The sequence below is a fragment of the Medicago sativa genome, chromosome 4 (assembly GCF_051527215.1).
Source record: "Medicago sativa cultivar Bolivia chromosome 4, Bolivia_mono, whole genome shotgun sequence".
Classification (NCBI taxonomy): Eukaryota; Viridiplantae; Streptophyta; class Magnoliopsida; order Fabales; family Fabaceae; genus Medicago; species Medicago sativa.
In genome coordinates this window covers 74,857,283-74,882,270 of record NC_140752.1, presented here as the reverse complement: position 1 = coordinate 74,882,270, position 24,988 = coordinate 74,857,283, and the positions used below count along the sequence as shown (strand labels likewise).

Here is a 24,988-nt window from a genome sequence, read left to right as displayed (position 1 = left end):
CACAACGGGGTGTGGAACTTTGATATCATAATCACGCCTCTTATTCAAGATATAAAGATGGAGATTGAGAGTACATTTCAAATGATGAATATGATGACATCTTGGTGTGGGAGCCATCTATCACAGGAACCTATACCACTAAATTAACCTACTATTGGTTAACCCTAGTATCGGGGCCTAATCCAAAGGTTGTTAAGAGTCGGTCTTGATTTGGAAACATAAATTCCCTGAAAATGTTCGCCATTTTGTGTGGATTGTTATGCATCAGAAGTTGCCTACCAAAGTTCGGTGCACTTATCATATGTCTTTAGATGGTTCCTGTTATAGATGCGGTGCATTATCAGAAACCATTTTACATTTGTTGCGTGATTGCCTAAAAGCCATGGTGGTTTGACACCAACTCTAGTTTGACTTATTGGGTGCATCCGACCAGTGTATGGTTCAAAATGATCTTGAGATATGGTTCAAAATGCATGCAACCGGGCAGTGTAACACACTCTTTTTTTATTGGATGTTGGTTTATTTAGAAGTCTAGAAATGACAAAGCTTTCTCTAACATTAATCACACCATCTAGTTTATTTTCAGCCAAATTTACTCAATTTTATAATTGATGTCATAAATCCGCAAGTGCATGGTTTACCGTAGTAGTAATATAGAGTATCGTTCCGATAGGGAGTTGTGTATTTGATTCACTTTTTGAAATAATGATTAGATGAAAGTTTAAAGGTTCAAAAGTTGGGATTTTTGTTTAATTGAAAATAATAATTAAAAAAACGGCTTGAGATTATTGGTTCATCTTGGTGACAAATCTTTCACAAACCAAACCCTAAACCTAAATCTTACGTTGGATCTATTTTCCAAAGACAAGTTTCTCTTTGGCTTTTCATATCTCCTTTCTGTCTCAATGAATGTATTTCAATAGCAACCACGTCTATTCTCATGGTTGATTGCTATTGAAACCCTTTAGGAACGAAACTTTAATGTCTCAAGGTTTGCTATACTATTCTCATGTTTCGCAATCCTTGTCTAATTTCACTTGTTCCAATATCAAACTTCATCTTTCGATCCTTCGCTTGATATTTGTGATGATGAAATAACAACTATTAAACTTCACCTTTCGGTCCTTCGATTAATACTTGTTATTTCATTAGAAAAACAGTGAAATAGATTAGAAAATAGATTTACATAAGATTAGGGTTCTAGGCTTGGTTTGATAGGGATTAGGTCATTAGACTCATCCAACAATCCGAAGACAAAGAAGTCTACTCACTCATGTTCATTGTAGACATAGAGAAGAAGAAGAAGAATAACATAAAAGTAAATAACAAGAAAATAAAGAAGAACTTTTATTTAAAGAAATAATTGTCACTTAGAATTTCCAAGAACAAAAGATGAGATTACAAGTATGCTAGCTGCTCCTTTTATAGCCTAAAACTAACTTAAGCCCTTAGAATTAAATCACTAGAATGTTCAACAAGCAACCCATGGGCTTTAGGTTAGAAAAACAACAAAAGAAAGCAGCTGGAACATTGGCACGGCCGTGCCACCACAGACATGGGTCGTGCCAGCTTGTCTGGCAAAAGCAGCTAAAGGGGAGAAATAGTCGTGCACGGCCGTGCCACCACAGGCACGGGTCGTGCCAAGCTTTCTGGCACTTGGCTCTTCTTTGATCTTTTGAGGAACGACCACGCCATTGTTAGGCACGGCCGTGCCTGATATTTTTGCACAAGATCTTCATATTTTTGGCCTCAATCAGCTCCAAATCCTCTTTCTTTTGCTCCAAGACTCAATCTTTCATACATTTGTTCCTGAAATTAAATAACAAGCAATTGAAGTAAAATAGTTCTAAAAATTAAATAAAAACACATAAAATTTAAATAAAATTAACTCAAATAACCACTTAAAAACAATAATTATTGACTCATCAATAATTCCACCAAGAAGATTTTTGGTGTACCTTCTCCTCTCCCTACTCGTATGTTGGTTTAATGGCACCTTCCTCTAGATAATATGATTAAAGTTAATGTTGATGATAGTTCGATTGGTAACTCTGGTAGATCAGGGTTTTGGTGTCTTCTCAAGAATTCTCTGGGTGGTTAGATCATTGGTTTTGTTGGAAGTTGTTGTCATACTATTAATATTAATGCGGAGCTTCGTGCTATTTCTTATGGGTTACAAATCATTTGGGGTATTAGTTTTAGGGATATCATCTGTGAGTCAGACTGTCAAACAACTTCGACTTTTATCATGGATGGGGTCCTACCTATTCACCCCTATGCTCATTTGATTGATAAAATTCATTCTTATATGTTGAGAAATTGGAATGTTGGTTTTGTTCATACCTTGCGTGAAGGAAACTCTTATGCATATTGACTTGCTAAACTTGGCGCCTCGTTTACTCATGAGCTTAGGATCATCCCTACATGTCCTTATCCTCTATCGAGATATTGTCTAGCTGATGTTATGGGAACTCAGTTCCCCCTTTGTTGTTTTTTTGTGTGTTTCTTCTACCTTGGTTTTTCCCTTTGATAAAAAAAAATTATTGTTGAATTTAAAATATTCCACATATATTAATAAAATTGATATTGTATATGATATTACTTTGTTGTCTGTTAATGGTGCAATTGTCGAGGGTGTTCAAAATGTCAGGGCTGCGGTATTCAATCACTTTTCTTCACATTTCAAAAGAATAGTTACAATTCGGCCTAGTGTGGATGCTCTTCCTTTTCGCAAACTCACTTTTGGCGAAGGAGGTAATTTAACTAAACCTTTTTCACTTGAGGAGGTTAAGCAAGCGGTGTGGGATTGCGACAGTTTCAAGAGTTCGGGACCAGATGGTATTAGTTTCGATTTTATCAAAAAAATTTGGGAGTTGGTGAAGGATGATTTCATGCAATTCTTGATGGATTTTCATCGAAACGGTAAATTGACAAATGATTATAGGCCTACTTTTATCGCCTTGATCCCGAAAGTAAACAGTCCTCAGTGTCTAAATGATTATAGGCCTATTTCATTGGTTGGTTGCTTGTATAAGGTGTTAGCGAAGGTGTTAGCTAACAGATTGCACACTGTCATAGGGAGTGTGGTTTCCGAGTCTAAGTCTGCTTTCATTAAAGGGAAACAAATTTTAGATGGAATTTTAATTGCAAATGAAGTTGTAGATGAAGCGAGACGTTTGGATAGAGAACTTATGATGTTCAAAGTCGATTTTGAAAAAGCATATGATTCGGTGGATCTAACATATTTGGACATGGTGATGGTAAACATGAATTTTCCAACTCTGTGGCGAAAATGGATATCTGAATGTATTCGGACTGCGAAGGCAGTGGTTCTAGTGAATGGCAGCCCAACGGAGGAATTCCCTATCGAGAGGTGGCTTCGTCAAGGGGACCCTCTCTCTCCTTTTTTATTTTTGCTGGCAGCCGAAGGTTTCAACGTCCTAATGAAAGAAATGGTGGGGGCGGATTTGTTTAAGGGGTACCCAGTGGGCCGAGTTGGTGAGGTGACTTTGATACATCTTCAGTTCGCTGATGATACTTTAATCATTGGTGAAAAGAGTTGGCTAAATGTACGTTCCATGCGGGCGGTGCTTCTGTTGTTTGAGGAGGTGTCGGGGTTGAAGGTGAATTTCCACAAGAGTATGTTGACTGGTGTGAATATCCCTGACTCCTGGCTGATGACCGCGGCTTCAGTTATGAATTGTAAAAGAGGGAAGCTTCCTTTTGTGTATTTGGGTTTACCGATTGGTGGAATTCTCGAAAACTGAGTTTTTGGAAACCTGTTGTCGACCGTATTATGGCTCGCTTGTCGTCTTGGAATAACAGATATCTGTCTTATGGTGGCCGACTGGTTCTTCTGAAGTCTGTCCTGTCCTCGCTTCCGGTTTACTTTCTTTCCTTTTTCAAAGCCCCTGCAGGTATAATTTCTTCTATTGAATCTATTTTAAATTTTTTTTTTAGGGGGGTGTTGAGGATCATAGGAAAATAGCTTGGATTAATTGGAACTCGATTTGTTTACCAAAAGAAGAAGGGGGGTTGGGGGTTAGGAAGGTGGGAGCTTTTAATTTATCATTGTTAGGAAAATGGTGTTGGAGGATGTTGGTGGACAAAGAAGGGTTGTGGTATCGAGTGTTAAAGGCTCGGTATGGTGAGGTTGGGGGCGGCTTAGGGAAGGAGATAGACGTGCTTCGGTGTGGTGGAAGATGATGTGTAGAGTGCGTGAAGGCGTAGGTGAGGGTGTTGGGAGGTGGTTTGATGATAATGTTCGAAGGAAGGTAGGGAACGGGAGGAATACCTTCTTCTGGTATGACACTTGGGTAGGGGACACTCTATTGAGGTTAAAGTTTCCTAGATTATTTGAGTTGGCGGTGGAGAAGGAGAGTAAGGTTGAGGATATGAGGCGGTTGGAGTGGGACGACAATGGTAATGAGTGGGTTTGGCGTCGTCGTTTGTTTGCATGGGAGGAGGAGAGGGTGAGGGAGTGTGTTTCTCTTTTAAGTAACATTATTTTGCAGGACACTGTTCATGACTCTTGGAGCTGGTTGCTAGACCCAGTTCATGGGTATTCGGCGAAAGCAGCTTACCGCTATATTACAGACACAGGTGTTACGGTTGACAGGTCACAAGTTCTCGATGTTTGGTTAAAGCATGTTCCAACAAAGGTGTCTTTGTTAGGGTGGCGTCTTCTTCGCAATCGCCTACCAACTAAAGATAATCTGGTTCAACGGGGTATTCTTATACCAACAGATGGCATATGTGTGGCTGGTTGTAATGTATCAGAAACAGCTTCTCACCTTTTTTTGCATTGTAATATTTATGGAGCTCTGTGGTACAATGTGCAGACTTGGCTGGGAATTTATTTGGTCCCTCCTGGTGAGCTTCGACACCATTTTATTCAGTTTACCAGGATGTCAGGTTTGCCAAGAGCTACTCATCTTTTCTTTACAGTTATCTGGTTTGCTACTATTTGGGTGATTTGGAAGGATCGAAATAATCGTGTGTTCCGAAACACGTCAGTTACTCTATCTACCCTTATTGAAAAAGTGAAGTTGCATTCATTTTTATGGCTGAAATCAAAACAGACAGCTTTAGTTTACTCTTATTATGATTGGTGGATACATCCGCTTTCTTGTATGGATGTGTTCCTTTAATTTTGTTTTTTAGGTTGGCCCTTTAAAAGGGAATTCTGACTCTCTATTGTATTAACATTGTTGGTGTTTCTGTTTTGCGCATCTTGTGCAATTGGAAACACTCTTGAGTATATATATCATTTTGATTTGTTAAAAAAAAATACTCTTAAAATGCTTGTTATTGAGACCCTAAAATTATTATCAAAATCAAATACAATCCGAGAGGAAACTCATTGATGACCTTTTCTCCTCTTCAACTTACTTGTAGTCTTGAAGTTGTACTCCTAGAATTGTGTTAGTGTTGGAATATGCACATATCTTCATTAGAATACATACTTTTGGAGTTTGAATTTGCTTCATTTATCTATCGTTAATTTACTGTTCATATATGAGAGAAATATACTCAGGTAGAAGATTAGTAATACACATTAAAGTGAGACATACTAATTTATCATTTATACCTATCTCTCGCATAAATAGAGGATAGATGAACCCAGCAAATATAAGCTAAATGGTTTGACGATCGCAAACTAGAAATGTATTATGTATAGTCTAGTGGAATTTTGAGATGATAAAATTTAAATTCCCTTTTATACCTATAGGAAAATTTTGGTTGTTAGGATGACCAAGTAATCGCCTCAACTAAAACAAATATATATATGGGATTTGCTAGAACACACCAACTAGTTTTTATGTGAGAGTGTTTTAGCAAGCTACACCTTAAGGTGCATTTAACTATTTTTTAGTTATAACTTGCTAAAACACACCTTCTAACAAATAAGTGGGTGTATTCTAGCAAATGGCTATAGGAGTTGCTAACATACACCCACTTATTTTTTAAAAGGTGTGTTTTAGCAACATTCACCTTAAGGTGTATTTAACAACTTTTTAGTTATATCTTTGCTAAAACACTTCCACATAAAAACTAGTGGGTGTATCCCAGCAACCCCCTATATATATATATATATATATATATATATATATATATATAGGGTTATGATAGAAGACACCTTTTATGAAGGTGTCTTTTATCAAGTTACTCTATGAGCATTTGCGAAAAGACACCAACTTACTTTTAGGAAGGTGTCTTTTATCAAAGTTATAACTAAAAAGTAAAAATCACACCTTAAGGTGTGACTTGATAAAAGACACCACCAAAGGGTGGCTTGTAATATATATATATATATATATATATATATATATATATATATATATATATATGAGTTAGGATCCGTTGACACCAGGTGTCAACGGATTCGTTGACACCAAATCACATCCGTCAGTTCTTTTAATCCAAAGGCCTATAATTAACCCGTGTTTCCTTTTCTTGTGTATCATTTCTCTCACTCCCACACAATTATTGCTTTTAGTGATTGAAAAACTCAAACTGAAAACATGGAGTATTCATACTCGTTATTCTCTTCTGGGAAAATTGTTTTTCTCTTCCCCCACTCCTATGAATATTATTATTCTTGTTTGTATCTCCTTTCCCTCTTATTTAATTCCTCGTATCTATTGTAGCACATGAAGGAAATTTATGCCAAGCTTATGATAACAATTACAATTGGAGAGGATAATGGTGAAAGTAGGAGATTGTTAGATGAGTTTGCTTTTAATTTTAAGTGTTTAACCATGATTGAATATGAATTTCCTTAAAAAAAATGATTGAATATGAATTAAAATAATCCTAGGGTTTTATGGTTTCAAATGATTGGATATCAACAAAATGAATTTTATAGTTTTGGTAGAATGGAAAACCCTTCAAATTGAATTGATATCGAATCCCAGTATTAAGAAAAAAAAAATAAAGAATTAGATTAGCTAGATATGTGTAGAGGTGATTGAGTAATTGAGATCTACGAGTACGACAACACACATACTTTCACAGGAGGTTAGATGCGTTGATAAGGGAAGCAGAAACGAGTTTTCCCAACAAGGGAAGGGAGGAATCAAGGGAAGAAAGCCCACGGAAGTAAATTTAACAAACAATGGCGGGTCTTTGGATTAAAAAAAATAAACGGTTGAGATTTGGTGTCAACGAATTCGTTGACACCTGGTGTCAACGGATCCTAACTCTATATATATATATATATATATATATATATATATATATATATATATATATATATAGACACACACACAAAAGGAAAACGCTAAGAAATATCTTAATAATTTCTGTGAAACAACGCAAGTAACATTTTAAAATTGTAAAAACAATTTTTAAAATGTTATATTTTCAATATAAAACTTTACATTGTAAATTCTTGAGTTGTGTTATTTGAACATCTATTTTTATGACAACCAAAATTTTACAAATAAAATGATGGATTGACACAAAAACCAAAGCAATAGAGATATAAAGTAAAAACATAATGTGAGTATGAGAGAGAAAGTTGTCATAAAAATTACTCCATCCGGTCACTATTATAAGCAAAATTCCACTTTTTAGATACATTGAATAATTAATGTATCTAGCCTTTATTATTGACTATATACATTAATTATTCAATGTATCTAAAAAGTGAAATTTTGCTTATAATAGCGACCAGAGGGAGTATAAAAAAATAGTTGTTCAAATATCTTTTCTATAAATTCTTTAATTCATGTCGTAAGAGAATCCATTAGCATAACTCTACATTAACCCACATTTTTTTTTTATTTTCAATTGTTTCTGATTAATGTATAAACAGGCACAAGCATAAGTGCCCGTTTGGTTCAGCTTTGAATATAATTGATTCTGAGAGAATTGATTCTGATAGAATTGATTCTGACAGAATTGATTCTGAGAGAATTGATTTATGTTTGGATACAATTATGTAGAATTGATTAAACAAAATGATTTATGTTTGGATGCAATTATGTAGAATTGCTTTTGAATGTATAATTACTAAAATAGACATAGCTAAAGGAGAATTGATAAAGAATGAGAATTGATAAAGGGCAATAAAGTAAAATAACGTGTTGTAATAATAAAATATACAAACCTATACACGTTGTTCAAGGAGAATTGATTCTAGAAAAGCTAGAAGCTAGGATTTGTAGCTTCATGGAGAATTGCTTTTGGAGGACAAAAGCAATTCTTAAAAGCTGAACCAAACACGTTGTTTTTGGCTAGAATTACTTTTGGCACTGTAGAGAATTGCTTTTGGGTGGTAATAAGCTGAACCAAACAGACCCTAAGAAGTGATGATGATGGTGACAGGGACAGAGAAAGAGATGTGTATGAATGAATAGTTATGCTATGCTAGGGTCACATACACACTTATTAGTGAGTGTTTATGAACTATGACAAGGCTTGTTCCGTTGTGTAGCAAACTACTAACATATAAACATAGCAATAACAAAGCAAAGACCCTCTCAAATCTTGTTTTGTTTTTGCAGCATTTTGAAAAGAAAGATGTATGTTCCTATCCTTGCTTTGCTCTGTACAAGCCGAAGTAAGCACCCATCACATACTTGTCTTTCTTGTCAATTTAGAGAGAGACAGCCTATGACCCTGCAACTGCAACACAACACCCCCATCAATCTCACACGTGTGACCAAGGTGTTCTTTTGTTAAAATTAATACTCCCTCCGTTCCGGAATAACTGATCCATTTTCTAAAAAAAGTGTCCCAAAATAACTGATCCATTTCAATTTTCAAGACAACTTTCATCATTCCCAATACAATTTAACACTAAATAATACTACTTTTATCATTCTCAATACAATATATTCCACTTTCCCCTTCATTTATACATTTTTCTTAATCTGTGTGAAAAACCAAAGTAGGTCACTTATACCGGGACGGAGGGAGTACTCCCTCCGTCCCGTTTTATCTGAGCCAGTTTGGTTTTTCACAAAGATTAAGAAAAATGTATAAATAAAGGGGAAAAAGGAATATATTGTATTAGAAATGATGAAAGTAGTATTAATTAGAGTTATATTGTATTGAGAATGATGAAAGTTGTATTGAAAATTAAAATGACTCAGTTATTTTGGGACACTTTTTTTAGAAAATGAGTCAGATATTCCGGGAAGGAGGGAGTAATAAATAACAATAATATAGTAAAATAAATAGCAATATATACTGACAGCAACTGCTTAAATTAAAATAAAATTAGAATGCAAGTGTCATTGCCTCAGTCTGTACACCTAACTACTTCAATTGTTCAATCTTCTTCTCTCTCTTTTTCTTTCTTTCTTTCTTTCAAGAGGCTTCATAACTTCAAACCCCTTTAGATTTTTTTAGGTTCTTTCTTTATCTTCTTCTTCAATGGGAATGGTCTATGCAAACATGGAGTCTTTATCACTAAACTATGCTGCTTCTTCTTCTTCATCTCAAGATTGCTATATCTCTAAGGAGGGTACTACTACTAATTGGTCTTTACCATTTATGAGGGAATGTTATATTGAAAGAAACTTTGAGGAAAACAACAACAGTGATGATGGTGGGGAAGGTAATGGTTCTGATTCTGGTGATGGTGTTGGAGAAAACAGTGAAAAAATTAACCCTAATGAGAATAGTTATGTCAGTGGTAAAGAGGTAGATACTGGTCACTCTAAACTTTGTGCAAGAGGTCATTGGAGACCTGCAGAAGATTCTAAGCTCAAAGAACTTGTTGCTCTTTATGGTCCTCAGAACTGGAACCTCATAGCTGAAAAGCTAGAAGGCAGATCAGGTTATATTTCTTTCCTCTTTTTGTTGTGTCCTCTATTTTTGGGTCACTTTCTTTTTCTTTTTCTTAACTTTTTTTTTTTTTTTTTTGGATTTGAAGGCAAGAGTTGTAGGCTAAGATGGTTCAACCAATTGGATCCAAGGATTAATAGAAGAGCTTTTAGTGATGAAGAGGAAGAAAGATTAATGCAAGCTCATAGAATTTATGGTAACAAATGGGCCATGATTGCAAGGCTTTTCCCTGGAAGAACAGATAATGCTGTTAAGAATCACTGGCATGTTATAATGGCAAGAAAGTACAGAGAACAATCAAGTGCTTACAGAAGGAGGAGGCTGAATCAATCTGTTTACAGAAGAATGGAAGAGAATACAAGCTTTGTCTCTAGGGATATAGTCACAGCCACAGGAATGGAACCAGTACCACCACCACCTTATTATATTAACCTTCCAAATGGAACACTTGGCTATAACATGGCTAGTTTTCCATATTCATCTTTCCATGGTGTAATTGATGGTGGTGTTGAGTGTGGCTTAAATGGTTCAACTGCAGTCTCAAGTGACAAGCAAGCACCTACTCCTATTGGCTTGTTTGCTCAACAGTCACCACTTGATTTCTTTTCTGGTATGTGCATATGTTTGCTATATGTGCATGTTTAGGTTAGGTTTGAATTTGACAAAATCACTTTGAACCAATAATCTATGAAAGGAAAATTACCCTTGAGTTTCAACAAGATCATGATGTCACTATAATTTTATCAAACTCACATCCATGCCTACATTCATTCCCATGAGGATTTTTAATTAATCATTTTTTATTGTTATATGGTGGTGTAATTAACATTTTTTCCAAGGTTTATTAATATCTAATTTTCATCTATCATTTTGGTTTACATTAGAACAGTGACTGATGCTAACCTTCATTTAGTTATCTTTTGGTTACATTAATATAACTATCCCTTTCTTAAATCTGCACAAATCAGGTTTTTTTTTTTTTTTTGTTGTAAAAAAAGATTAGAACTTATAATATTAATGTTTTCTTGAAATGGATTGGATTTTCAGGAGGTAGAAGAAATGAGTATTATAGCCAAATGAGAAGCTGGGATAGGCCAAGTGATTTACATGATAATCAACCAACACCAACACCAACACCAAGTGGTTACTACCATGAATATCCACAATATATGATGCCAATGCAACAACAAAACAACAATTTTTACAGTTTCTCATCAAATATTTCCACCACAGCAGCAGCAACAACAACAACAGTACAGATATTAGGCTGTGAAGTTTCACTATCATCAGTGGTAGCAGCAGAAAATCACAGAGATCAAGTTCTGATGAGTAATCCCCCTCCTTCAGATGCAATTCCATTTATTGACTTCCTTGGAGTAGGAGCTACATGATCAAAGTTATAAACCAATCAAAAAGCTGCAATGCAACCCTTTTTTTTTCCATTGAAGCTCCTCAATATAGGTGTGGTCCAACATTACCTAAAAACCATTCGAGGTAAACAGAAAGGATAGTTGCTCTACTTTGGTCACTGTGTTACTTGCGTCATTTCTGTTCATATCACCTATCTCTCTTCTCATCTCCTTTCTTTCTCACATCATATGGGACCCCTCTCCAAGCTTTAATAAAATTAATAATAATAATAATAATATAATTCAATTTTATTACTTTTTTTTTGTTGCGGGAATTCAATTTTTTACTGTTACTATAACCTTTATCCGTCCATTATGATCATGTTTTTTTTTTCTTACAATTTATTGTGGCTTAAGTGCTGTGCGTTTGGTTTTAACCAGATAAAAATTGATTTTAGGAATTGATTTTAATGTTAAATAGTTCATGTTTGAATACATACGGGTGAAATGAGTTTGATAATTTTGAATGTAAAAATTATTATGTTTGGCTTTTTTTTTTGTCGAGGGAAAATAGTTTATATCATTTTATTAAAAATTAAATCAGAAATACATTTTATCAAAGATGTGGAAGCTAGGGAATAATGTGGTTGCCTAGCTAACTAATGATCAACCTCATTTGTTTACCTCCTAATAAACTCGACATAGAGTTTGTTGAAAATATTATATTTGGCTTTAAAAACTACAAATCTTGATTTGTAGTTGGAATAACTTTTTCAGTCAAAATAAGTTATACTAGAAAGAGTATATATAAACGGAATCGAGTCAAAATCAATTTTACATCTCTAAAATCTAATGATACATTAAATAGTGGGAACCAAACATATATATGGTAGATGTTTGAGTCTCTCAGCTATTTGACTTCAATCTCTAAAATGTTGTATGAAAAAACATTTGTTAGAAGAGATAAACCTCTTAAATAGATCTCACTTAACTCGAGAGATTAATCTTAACAATAAGTGCATGAATACCAAACTAAAATAAATAAATTTGGACTAGGTTTTTTATTTTGTTTCCGCCTTTCTACATTTAATTTGGTTCCTCTTTTCTACATTTATCCTTTATGTTATATTTGTCGACAAGTCATATGAAGATTGAAATGGACCATTTGATATTAATTGTCTTGAGACATTCTCTATGTTCTTAGGATATGGCTATAATTTGTTAAGCATAAAAAGGGTATTTCAATTATTAAAACAATTTAGGAGGCAAAAAGGACTTGATCAGAAAGCACACGTGTAAAAGGCTAGGAAAGGACAAATATTGGTAGTCTTTACTCTTTATTTTTAAGGTTGCTTTTTGGGATTATAAATATGTTTGTTTCAATTTCAAGTTGCTATTCAAACAAGGGTCGTTTGACTTTTTAGTTGGGAAAAAGGGGTATGAGAACTATTTTGGGGGGAAGGTGATAGAAGTGATGAAGATAGTTTTAGGGTGAAGAAATTAAGGGAACTGTTGAGAACATCCTTTCCTTATGGGCCTTTTGCTATGCAATAACTAAGGCACAAATTAAGCAAGTAATGCATTCAAGATGGTGAACTATTCAACAGCTTCTCCCTCATCAGCATAAACTTACTGAGAAATTAAATTCATGCCACTCACATGGGTAGTCTTGCTTAGGTTTATATAACTGAATTCTTTTTGTGATCCTACTAGTCTTTCATCACAAAGTTTATTTCTCAAACATGATGAAAACTAGGTGGTTTGGTGAGGTGTGACATTCATTTTAACTGTTTCAAAGAAATATAATGCGTATTCAACGTCTTTTACTTGTAACAAAATTTGACTATATCCATAAAATGTGACTGTTATGTTCATCAAGGTAAAAATAATTTTAAACATATTATGACAATGTATTTAGTCTTAATCCACCAATCTTTATTTTCTGGGGAGGGGGTACAAGTATGTTAGATAACTCTTTGAATATGGTTTTGTAAGACATGTATAGTCAATTGATTGATATTTTTTTCGAAGAAGAAAATTCAATGATAATTAATGTGTGAAATATGCTAAAAAAGTATTATATATACCTCCTTAATCCTTATATATAAGTGATCATGTGTGTTGAAGGACAAAGGTCATATAGATTTATTTAATGTTGTGACCCTACCAATACTTGTTTTGCCATCAACTATTATTGATGTGTCAGATCAGTTAGGGTCAAGTGTTTTGACCGTGGAAAGGCCATACGATGCCCTTAGTTACCGTAGTCCGTAAGCATAAAGCCTCAATGTGGGGCCTATGTAATTTATTATCGGAGAAATTATTTTCCACCGTATTCAGCTCTTATCTAAGAGCATTCATAACTGAGAGTCTTAATTTTGAGGTTTTAAACGGATCTTAAATAGACACATTATTTTTTTAATAATCGTATTTAATAGGTACTCAACCAATTCAATAGAGATGATCTAACAAAATGTTTAAATAGGTCTTACCAATAACTCTTTATTAAAAAGCAACCCTGGGTCTTAAGAGACCTAAAAAAAAAATTTCCCAATGGAGGTACCTATTAGGTATCAGGTCTTAAATGGTGAAGACCTCACCATTGGGGATGGTCTAAAACCACCATTTTGCTTATAATTAGTTAATTTTCGGATATTATATCCCTAAAAAACCGGATATTATAATCTTTTTTTTGTGGTAATCGGGGTTCGAACCCCGAATTTTACATATATTATGCATTGTACATACAAACTTAGTCAAGTTCATGAGGACAGATATTATAATATGTGAAAACATGTGCGCCCTCCGATTCTTATTTCAAAATAGTCTGGAAAATACAATCCAAAAAATAAATTTGCAATTTCATATTATATTATATGAAAGAGATATGATATTTGTATAACCATTTTAGAACAATTTTTTTACAATCATATCTTATACTAGATCACGCCACCTCCAGGATAAAACAAACTCAGCTGTTATTCTCGGTCTCACAATTATCTTTTGGTTTGACTTTATTATCTATTAAAAAAGAAATGTTTAATAAAATAGATTATGATAATTTTATTAAATGCATGTTTCCTTGATCAAAAAAAAAAAGTTTAAATGCATGTTGAATTAGAACCATTATTAATTATTTTTGTTAACCCCTCGGATTTTTTTTTCTTTTCAGTTTCCATTACCAATTAATTTTTTTTCTTCCAGAAATTAAAAGAAAAAGATTATTCAGTTGGTTATTTTCGTTAACCAGCGGGTTATACATCATCTCTAACCTATAGAAGCAAATAGGTAGAAACCTTAAACAAGCGGCCGGTAATTAAAATATATATGTAAATGGCAGTCAAAGGGGCAAAGCTGGCAAATAAGTTGAGTTTCTGTAGAAAGTTTCTGTAGAATCTATTACAGGAGACGCAAAAGCTTGGAAATATAGCTTCGAGTGGACTCGCGTTTAATCAATGGAATCACTTTTTTAAAATTAAATTCAACCATGTTTGTAACTTTCTGAACCATGTTTGCAGCACTTGAATGTGCGTTTGATAGTGTTAAACGCAGACCAGACATGCAGTTAGATGACCAAGTTTTATTAGTGTTTTTTTTTTTTCTTTCTTCTTTTCTTTCTTATTGACTTGGGCTGGTTGGTATTTGTGTAAGGAGCATTACTTTTCCCACCCTGTTGACTTCTCGTGCGCCCTGTAAAATTTTCAAAAATGCCTTCTTGCATTCCGGATTACGTAATCCGGATTGCATTAGCACCATAAAAAAGGGTATAAATGATGGAATTTTAGATTCTGAACATAACATAACTATTAACAAAGACAAGTCATTCCCAACTTAGCTTACAAAGAACAGATTTGTAAAAAGCCTAAGCAGCAAATACTAGGACACCTGAAGCACAAGTTCAGCAGTAAAAAAAATTCTGTGTGAATTACCAAGGAAATCGATTGAGTTCCGGCAGAAGATTGCTAAAAGTTGACTAAAAGCACATGATTTCACCAGAAAAACAGTTAAAGATATAGTTTACATGTACGATCTATCTAACCAATTTTAAATGGTATACTCAACTATTCATTGTTATTATATTCCCTTTTGGTCCAAAGAATAACATCTAGCTCAATCTAATAGCAGTAATGTGCGAAAAATGAAGGCAAACAGAATCATTTTGATTCATATCATGAGGATTCAACAAAGATTTAGGTTAGTCATATACACAAAATATGTCATTTTATCAACTTGTCACACATAACAATTAACAGAAGACCTTCAATCATACATCAACACAAGCACAAAGAGAACTAGTAACAATACATGAAGGCAAATGTGATATGAAACTGTTACAAACATGTTCAGAATTGGTGTTGGTGTTGTCCGGATTACGTAATCCGGATTGCACAAAGGGTGTTTAGGGGGTGTTCGGATTATGTATTCCGGAAACATCATGTAATGCGCCCTATTTTTGAAGTTTCCGGATTACAAAATCCGGAAAAATCCGTAACTCCATTTTTCACCCTATAACAAAGAAAAACACCATTCCGGATTATGAAATCCGGAAACCTCAAGGGCATTTTTGGAAAAAACACATAGCGCACGAGAATCTTATAGGGTGGGAAAAATAATACTCTTGTGTAAGGGCTTACTAGCATGTTGTATTGTGTTATTTCTATATTTTTATTCAATGAGGATTTCTTTTCACGAACTCTCAATATCTTCTACACCTCCCGAACCCCAAATTTATTAGGGTAAAAACGGAATTTTAGAGGGTCTAAGAGAAATTGAGGGGCGTAAGAGTTATTGAGAGCATCTACAATGGTGGGTGCTTCACCTATTTAGCACTCGAATAAATAAGCACCCCTATTGAGGAGAGAAAATGTTTGGTGCTTATAGAGAAGGATGACTATGTAAACACCCTCTCTCTCTTTAATTTTCGTGGGCCATACTGTAACACCCCGTTTTCCCAACGTAAAAATTTCTTAAATAAAATCAGAGTTTTTCATCATAAAACGGAATGTCACATTTCTTAAAAAAAACGTAAATGGAATAATAATTTATCCTTCAAAAATATAACAACATAACATTTAAAAACTTCGCAGCGGAAATTAGTTCAACAATAAAAATAATCTTTGGCACGCAGGCCTCAACATAAAAATCTCATAAGTCTTGTTCAACATTTATTCATAAAAATCCATAAGTAATACGTAAGGAATAGAAATAGAAGACATAATCCCATCCCGTTACGTATCAGAGCACCTAAGACACACTTGTGAGGAGTCCACTCACGACCACAACTAATCCTGGTTACCTGCAAGTTACCCATACGAAGAGCAACATTTCCAAGCAGAGGGGTGAGATTTCTCAAACAATAATATAAAGCATATAAATCATATAAAGTACATTCAACAACTTAAACATCTTATAATTCATTAATCATATCTAACAACTTAAACTTTCTTAACTAGTGTCACTATTCTTCCTATATTAGTCATATACTTCATCTTATATTATCAATAATATCACATACATCATCACATATCATCATTAGTAAACATGTAGCATCATATCATAAATCACATAGCATCATACCATAAATCACATAGCATCTTATCATAAATCACATAGCATCTTATCATAAACAACTTCATAATCAATCATCATAAGCAACTTCGTAATCAATCATCATACACATCATAATCATTCATCCTCTTAAGGATCATAATCATTCATAAAACACTTCATTAATAGCTCATCAACTTGACATCTTAACATCTTAACATCTCGATAACTTGACATCTTAACAACTTGACCTGACAATGCATCTAGACTCGACTATGCAACTCTTAACGTCTTAAACCATCTTTGATCATCATGAAAATGCAAATGCATGTGGTACCATTTTAGGGCATAAGCCCTCATCATCGTGGTTGAGCATAAATATACTCCTAGGGCATAAGCCCTCATCGTCGTGGTTGAGCAAAAGCTCCATCGTCGTGGTTGAGCAAAAAGCTCCATCGTCGTGGTTGAGCAAAAGCTCCATCGTCGTGGTTGAGCAAAAGCTCCGGGCATGAGCCCTCATCTTTAAATGAGTATGCATGGACTCAACATCTTACGTCTTAGAAACTTTATGAACATCTATGACATCCTAACATCTTGATATCTTGACAACATAACATCTTAACAACTTGATGACTTCATAACGACTCGACGACTTAACAACTCTTATCATCTTAACGTCTTAACATCTTAACATCTTGACAACATATGGATCACATAAATAATTCATGTCATATCATAATATAACAATATCAAATGATAATAAACAACATCTTAAAACATCATATTCAACAATCATAAACAACTTCATATAACATCGTATTTAAACATCGACAATAATTCACTATGTATCTTTGTAAAAACATAATAAATTATCCACAACATATTTTCATGTCAAACCAAAGCTACTGGAAAGATATCACAAATATCAACAACTTTCATGTTTAGAACAAAGATCAATTCAAAACAGAAACATATGAACAAAACGCAAAAACATGAAACAGAGAATGCTGTCACCGTACAATTTCGCTAAGACCTCCCTGTAGTATTTTAATCATAACTCAAAGACCAAACATTATTTTCACGTCAAACCAAAGCCACTAGAAAGCTAACAAAATTATCTACAACTTTCATGTTTACGCCTAAGACCAATTATGTACCGATCAATACCAGTTTTTATTTTAAATTCGGAAAAGTTGTGCTGAAAGTCCATAAAAATTCACTGTGACCTACGTGCAGTAATTTGACCATAACTCAATCTCTATAAATCCTATTGACGTGAGACCAACGGCATTAGAAAGCTAACATCCATACCTACAACTTTCGTGTTTACACCTAAACCCAGTTCGGAACTTAAACTTGTCAAACTGAGACAATAAAAACGCGTTTTGCACATTGACAGCAAAATCGCAGTTCAGCTGCGATTTCGCTTTGGGGAAATCTTTTCCACTTCTTATTCGATCCAATACTCTCCAAACTTGATTCTAATCATTACTCTATGATTGCCCTATCATTAGAACACTAATTATTCATCAACTTACTGTATGCAAATTCAAAGGGTTCTCAAATCTATTAACAACCTATTACAATTATTAAACCCTAATTCTTAAACTCACCAACATCTCATCCAATTTCATGGTTTTAACCTCAAAACTACATCCAATAATCATCCTATGGGTTATCTAAGGACTGTATACAATTTCTACATCAATTCAACAAGTTTTCATCATCTAATCATCAAATCTCTCTCAAAACCCTAATTCTCAAATTCTCACAAACTTTCCTCAACTTGTTAGATGCAATCTAATGATTTAACAACTTAATATTAATGCAAGATAGTCTCACCCTCAAATTATATTGTTTTTCTGAAATCAAAAGCAGCGTTCTTCGTTCCTCGTTCCTAGGGTTATCTCTCTTTGAGTTCTCCTCTTTCTCCTCTTTCTCCAAAAAGCGGTTTAACGTAAAACTCTTTCTAAAAAACCTAACTTCTCTATTTATAACACCTTCTTATTTCTCTTACACCTCAAAACTACTCTTTTCTTCATAATCTTATTTATTTCTAAATTAAATATATCTCTCACAAATAACAAATATATTTCTACACCAAATAACAAATATATCTCTAACAATAACAAATATTTTTCTACACCAAATAACAAATATATTATGCTAGTAAATACAAACATATAACATAACAAAATATCACTCATCAAAATAAATCGACTAAATCATAAAAAGACATCTAATCTCAAAACTACCTCCAAATCTACTTACTCTAATAATTCTCATATTCTAATAAATAATAGAATAATGTCGCATAATAAAATACTAACACCTCATATAAATAAATCACATAAATAGACTCTAACTTAATAAAAATAATTAAATAAAAAGGAGGGCGTTACACATACATAATAAATTATACACAAATCAATAAACTTTGTTTGAAATACAATGACATTGAGTTATTAGTATGACATATTTAGTAAATTTGAGTGCTTATTAAGTAATATGATTGAAAATTAAAAAATAGATGATGCGTACATGCATGACTCATTTAAGCACCCAAAATGGAGTGCTCTATTGTAAATGGTCTGAGGGGCCTAAAAAAAAATCTTATTTGATTGTGAACAAGAAAAATATTGAACGAGAAAAATTATTGAAAGGCTCTCAATAATGAAGAATATATTAGAAATGAGAAATGCTTGAATACACGACTTGCTTTGTCGTGGGATATGCACGACCGTGTATTCCACTAAACACCATTCAGATTTTTTTAATTTGTTTTAATTAAAATTGAATTTAAAAAAATGAAGTGATGCCACATCACCTATCGTGCATGTCGTGTGTATGGATTTGTCGTGTGATTTAGCAATGCTCATTAGAAATACTAGAATTAAATACTAGTTTTGAATACCATGATTTCCATCCGACGTTGATGCTCAAGTCATTTAATGATGTTCATAATAAAGGTGATATTTTAATATAAACAAAATGAACACCTCAATAAGATGGAAAATCAAACAACGCCATACAATAATTTTACGGTGATTAAACATTGATTTAGATTATATATTTAAAAAGATTCTAGTGTCCTTTAAAGAGATAAGTTATATCTTCTTTCTAAAGTTCTTTTCTTCGCTCATCGAAGAGGGATAGTTTTTGGTTAATTTTTGGATTGAAATCACCCTTTTACATCTTGGTTTCTCTTCTTGTAATCCAAATGAGTGATTTTCACATGGATCATGTTTTTCGTGGGTGTTTTTTTGTGTGTGATTTTGTCGTCTAAGAGTGGCAGAATTGCTATTTTTTTGTTAGGGGCCAAAATCATAATTTTTTAAAAGTTAAGGGGTGAAAAATACATATTAAACTCGTGTACCTGCAAAGTGCAGAGGTCGGTGGTGACCGTAGAATTGTAGGGATAGAGTGATAAAATAAATATATAGAAATTAATTATGTAATGAGATACACATTAATTATGTCAAAAAAAGAAAAAAAATGTCACATGGGAAAACTAACTATGCAAAGTGCCGTGTAAGTTGGTTTGAAGTTTGTTTCAATGTCTTATTTTAAAACTCACTTCTATGTAGTTTTCTTCCTTGCAAATAAGATTTTTTTTAAGGGAAAATAAGACACTTCTTTCGTAAGAGTTATAAAAATTGTGTTTGGTCCTACTTCTCCTTAAAAGTGGAAGATAATTAGATATAAGGAGGGCCAAACATGATCTTAACCCTCTAAAAAAAAGTTAGTAGATTTAATAAAATTAACAAAAAAAAATGGCATATTTATCTTTTTGGAAGAACTATTTTTTTTATTTATATTATTTGCTTTAAGATGCTTCATTATCACCAATTTATTTTGTTTCATTATTTGTTTTATACTATTTGATAAAACATTTTTTTTTTAAATTTGTATCCTCTACACGCGAAATTGCAGATATTAAACTTTTGAACCTCGTAGATCTTAAATAGGCGGCAAAATCTCCCTTAGAGTTTTCACCTATCCCAACTATCTAAGATGAAATGATAAAACATGTTCATGTGACATTTTGTAAATCTTATTTTAGGGAATGTAAATTTTATTGTTATAACATGGATAGAGAAATAGTTGACACAAAAAAGAGAGATAAATAACTTACTATTTTTTTATTAAGATAAATAACTTACAATAAGATTTAAGCAACAATACTACTATACAGAGTCTTAAAAGATGTTTGGTTATTATTTCTCATGTCCAACCAAAAATAAAAAGAAAGGAAACTTTGCCTACAATGCAATACAACAGAGTATTCAACCAAAACTTTGTTCCATCAACACAACAAACTCATAGTGGTCAATTAATCCATCTCCATTTTGATCAACTGCATTAATCATTTTCTGACACTCCACAAAATCTCTATGCAATCCCAAACAACACAAGACTCTCTTCAACTCAGCAGCCTCTATAAACCCATCTTTGTTTTCATCAAACACATTGAAAGCTTCATTCAACTCTTCCAAACTAACCCCATTTTCAAACATATGAGCAATTTCTTGTTCATCACCAAACTCATCTATACAATCCCCATCAAACTCCACTCTTAATCCCAGCTTTTCCATCACAACAATGATTTCTTCTTTGCACAGTTTCTCACCACTTTGAATGCAGCTATTCAAACCCTGCTTCACTTGTTCAAGATTAGAGTAGCTTGAAAGAGTGATGCAATTGCATAACTTCCAATTGTAGAAAAAGAAAACATAGTTCCACAATGTGTGCACATAAAAAATTAAAATTGAAAGGAAATATTTAAGTTTAATGTAACATAGGAGAATTATTCTAAGAAAATTTGATGACCCAAACATATTTATGCTACAAGGGATTTGCTCCATTGATAATAATAAGATGATTTAGACAGAGTAACCTTGTGGTCTAAGCTAGTTGTTGAATGTGGATGACTTGATGTTTAGGGTTCTTACGTATATACTATATATACACAATAAATAAAAATGACATTTGGTAAGCTTCACCTAGAAGCGTCAACGCATGACGTTTACTTGTGGTAAACTACAACATTGCTGCTATATTTCCCGGAAACGAATGCGCTAAGATTCCTTTCGGGATACGGCCTAACCCTGGTAACACCACAAAAGTAATCATCCTGGGCAATTTTTTTTTATAAGGCAAGTATTGAATATATATGCTGTTTCAAAAAAAAATAAATTAATTTGTTATAAAAAGGTCTCACATTTTTAAATTAATTTTTTTATTTTTGCTAAATTAAGAGCAAAAAAACATCAAAGATAATAGATGATGTCCCAACTAAGTTGGTACCTCACTCTAATCCGTTGTTAAGTGTTCATATATATTATTAAAAAAAAGAAAAAAGAAACATAAAAAAATGTGGGACATATAACCTAACTGAGTCAATCCATGTGAATCAACCCTAACTGACATCAAATGTGGGCGTTTGCAAATGCCAACCGGGTCTATAATTTGACAAAAGAATCAACCATCAACACAATAACGGATCACGTACAATCAACTCTCTACAACATATTTCGAGCCCTAAATAGCTATGTGCGAAACGAAAAGAATGGCTAGGATATAAAAAATGTTGGAATCCGATCACAAGACTGGGAGGGATATTAAGGTTGCGCATGTGCCTTGGAGGCGAACCCGAAATCTCAACAGACCTGGAAAACGATAAGAGAATCTACTAGGAATGAGAATGCCAAAGCAGCAACGACGCGAGACCTTATCTCTATAAACCTACATAATTCAACAAATCTAAAATATAATCAGGAAATTAATGTTTCAAAAAAGGTTCTTTGTTTTTGACAGATGTGTTTCAATCAAGATTAAATCAATTGATTTTATTATCAATTGAAAAGTTAATATTAAATAGAATTGATTACATTAATTTAATAAATTATTTGTATTCTAAGAAGTTTACAGAATTTAATTTAGACAGGAGATATAAGATTTTTTTTTTAAAGAAGAGTCGGGAGATATAAGATTGACTTCGTAGTTAAGGTGGTAGAGTTTTCCTCAAAAAAAAAAAAGTTAAAGTGGTAGAGTTAAATAGTGAGGTTGAATGATAAGAATTGTCTTGAGTTCGATACTCAATATCTCCAACATAAACTAACAATTAACAATTAATATATTAATCTTGTCAAAAAAAAACAATTAATATATTAATATTGTCAATTAAAAGAAAATGGCTTAGATCACAATATGTGTTGGATCAGATATGACGAAATATATGTATTTTGTTGGCAAATTCTTTGATATGCTTTAAAAAAAATGGTAAGTTCTTTGTCCGATTCATGATGAAAATTGCTCTTTAGGCACCTCAAATTTGCTCCCCATTTGCTATTTTGTATGTGAAATTCAAACCGTTAGTAACTTTCGATCAATTTTAATTCAGCAAAGTGAGCAATTTTGAAGTGTCTAAAGAGCAACTATCATTCATGATTAGCATCGTGAGATAATCTATGGCCACAAAAATAATTATTTTATGAAAAAGCCCCATATTTTAAAATCAATATTGTTCATGTTTAATCAATTGAAATATAAATATTAAATCAAATTAATTATATTTCCATTAAAAGAAAATGGCTTAGATCTCAATATGTGCTAGATCAGACATGATGAAATATATGTTTTTTTTTTTTGGCAAATTCTTTGATATGCGTTAAAAAAAAAAGGTAAGTTCTTGTCTGATTCATGATGAAAATTGCTCTTTAGGCACCTCAATTTCGCTCCCTATCTACTATTCTTGTACGTGAAATTCAATCAGTTAGTAACTTCCGTCCATTTTTTTCCTTCAGCAAAGTGAGCAATTTTGAAGTGCCTATAGAGCAATTAGCATTCACGATTAGCATTGTGGGATACAAGGCCCGCCCAATGAAAACACCACCATAGCAATAATCTAGGGCCACAAAAAAAAAACTATTTTATAAAAAAGCCCCATATTTTAAAATCAATATTGTTCATGTTTAATCAATTGATTTTATTATCAATTGAAATATAAATATTAAATCAAATTAATTATATTAATTTAATAAATGATTTGTATTCTAAGAAGTCTAAAAGATAAAACAAAAAATCAATAATTTTACTAAAATACTAAAATGTACTTTAAAAATGCCTCATTTATCCTCGTAAGCTTAACTCAGTTAGTATGTACAATACATAATATATGCAAGGTCCGGGGTTCAAACCCCGACCACCACAAAAAAATTGTCTCATTTAAGAATTTGGCTTAAACAAGGGATATACAATGGTTTAGTGGCTTGGGTGGTAGAGTTGAAGAGTGAAATGGAGTTATAAAGGGAGCTAGTCTTGTATGGTCACACAAGATCATATCTATAGTGTTTACGCACACATGCAAAGATATATTTTTTTCTAATAATAAAAAATAAAATAAAATAAACATTTTGGGGACAAGTGCATTATTGTATGTGTGGCTAAACGCAATGCTTTTGGTCTTGTGACCAAGTAAGTATTTTTGGTTATAAAGGTTGTTTCGGTTTGAAACTCACCTCCAACATAAACTAACAAATTAACAACTAAAATACCAACATTGACATTTAAAAAAAAAAAAAAAACTGGCTTAGGCCTCAATATGTGATGGCTAGGACATGATGTAATATAGTTTTTTCTTTTTTTGGTTAATTTTTCGATATCTAATAAAAAAATATGGTACAAGCACAAATTGTTTAAATAAATAAATGATAAAAAAATAGAAGAAATATATAACATTAGATATAAGTTTAATGTAAAATATCTAATTGTTCATCATCTTTTATATAATTACTAGTCGGCCGTCCCGTGCTCTCGCACGGGTCAACGATGAGCACAATATATGAGCACATTAAATTGAAAGCATGCTAAATATAATATAGTTGAAACTTTCATGACAACATCACATGATTAATAATAACATTAATTAACGAACATTCTGAAATAGTATTTCTTTGTAAGCTACGTTAGATGTAATTTACATATAATATAATAATGAAGTTCAGGTTTTGGTAGAAGCTTGAACCAATAACATAATTTGTAATTAATATAAGTTTTTATAATATGATTTGTGGAAGAATACTTTATTAAGAATAACAATATGGTTACATGTTCATTAACTAATCTTGAGTAGTGCATATGTCTATATCAATGTAGTCTTTGATCTTAGCAAGAGTTCATAAAGTATGAGTTGATGTGCAATGAAAGTAAAAAAAATCAAGCATTATTGTAGAACAAATATAACAATTACTTTATTCATATTCTTTCATAGTCAGTAATTCTTGCATCAGAGG

At 32.9% G+C, this 24,988-nt stretch overlaps 3 protein-coding genes across 3 annotated transcripts; 2 read left to right on the top strand and 1 right to left on the bottom strand.

The window, feature by feature from the left end:
• The first annotated feature begins 4,205 nt into the window (after window positions 1-4,205).
• On the top strand, window positions 4,206-5,150 carry LOC146931865 (uncharacterized). The gene has a single exon (XM_085707704.1). It carries the CDS (start codon window positions 4,206-4,208, stop codon window positions 5,148-5,150), a length of 945 nt encoding a protein of 314 aa, XP_085563830.1.
• Window positions 5,151-9,224: 4,074 nt separating this feature from the next.
• Window positions 9,225-11,667, top strand: LOC146931864 (uncharacterized). The gene is made up of 3 exons (XM_085703440.1): window positions 9,225-9,790; window positions 9,887-10,408; window positions 10,846-11,667. The coding sequence occupies exons 1-3, from the start codon at window positions 9,385-9,387 to the stop codon at window positions 11,187-11,189; spliced, it is 1,272 nt and encodes a 423-aa protein (XP_085559566.1). The 5' UTR covers window positions 9,225-9,384; the 3' UTR covers window positions 11,190-11,667.
• Window positions 11,668-20,817: 9,150 nt separating this feature from the next.
• Window positions 20,818-21,615, bottom strand: LOC146931863 (calmodulin-like protein 3). The gene has a single exon (XM_085708347.1). The coding sequence runs from the start codon at window positions 21,557-21,559 to the stop codon at window positions 20,981-20,983; it is 579 nt and encodes a 192-aa protein (XP_085564473.1). The 5' UTR covers window positions 21,560-21,615; the 3' UTR covers window positions 20,818-20,980.
• Window positions 21,616-24,988: the final 3,373 nt, after the last annotated feature.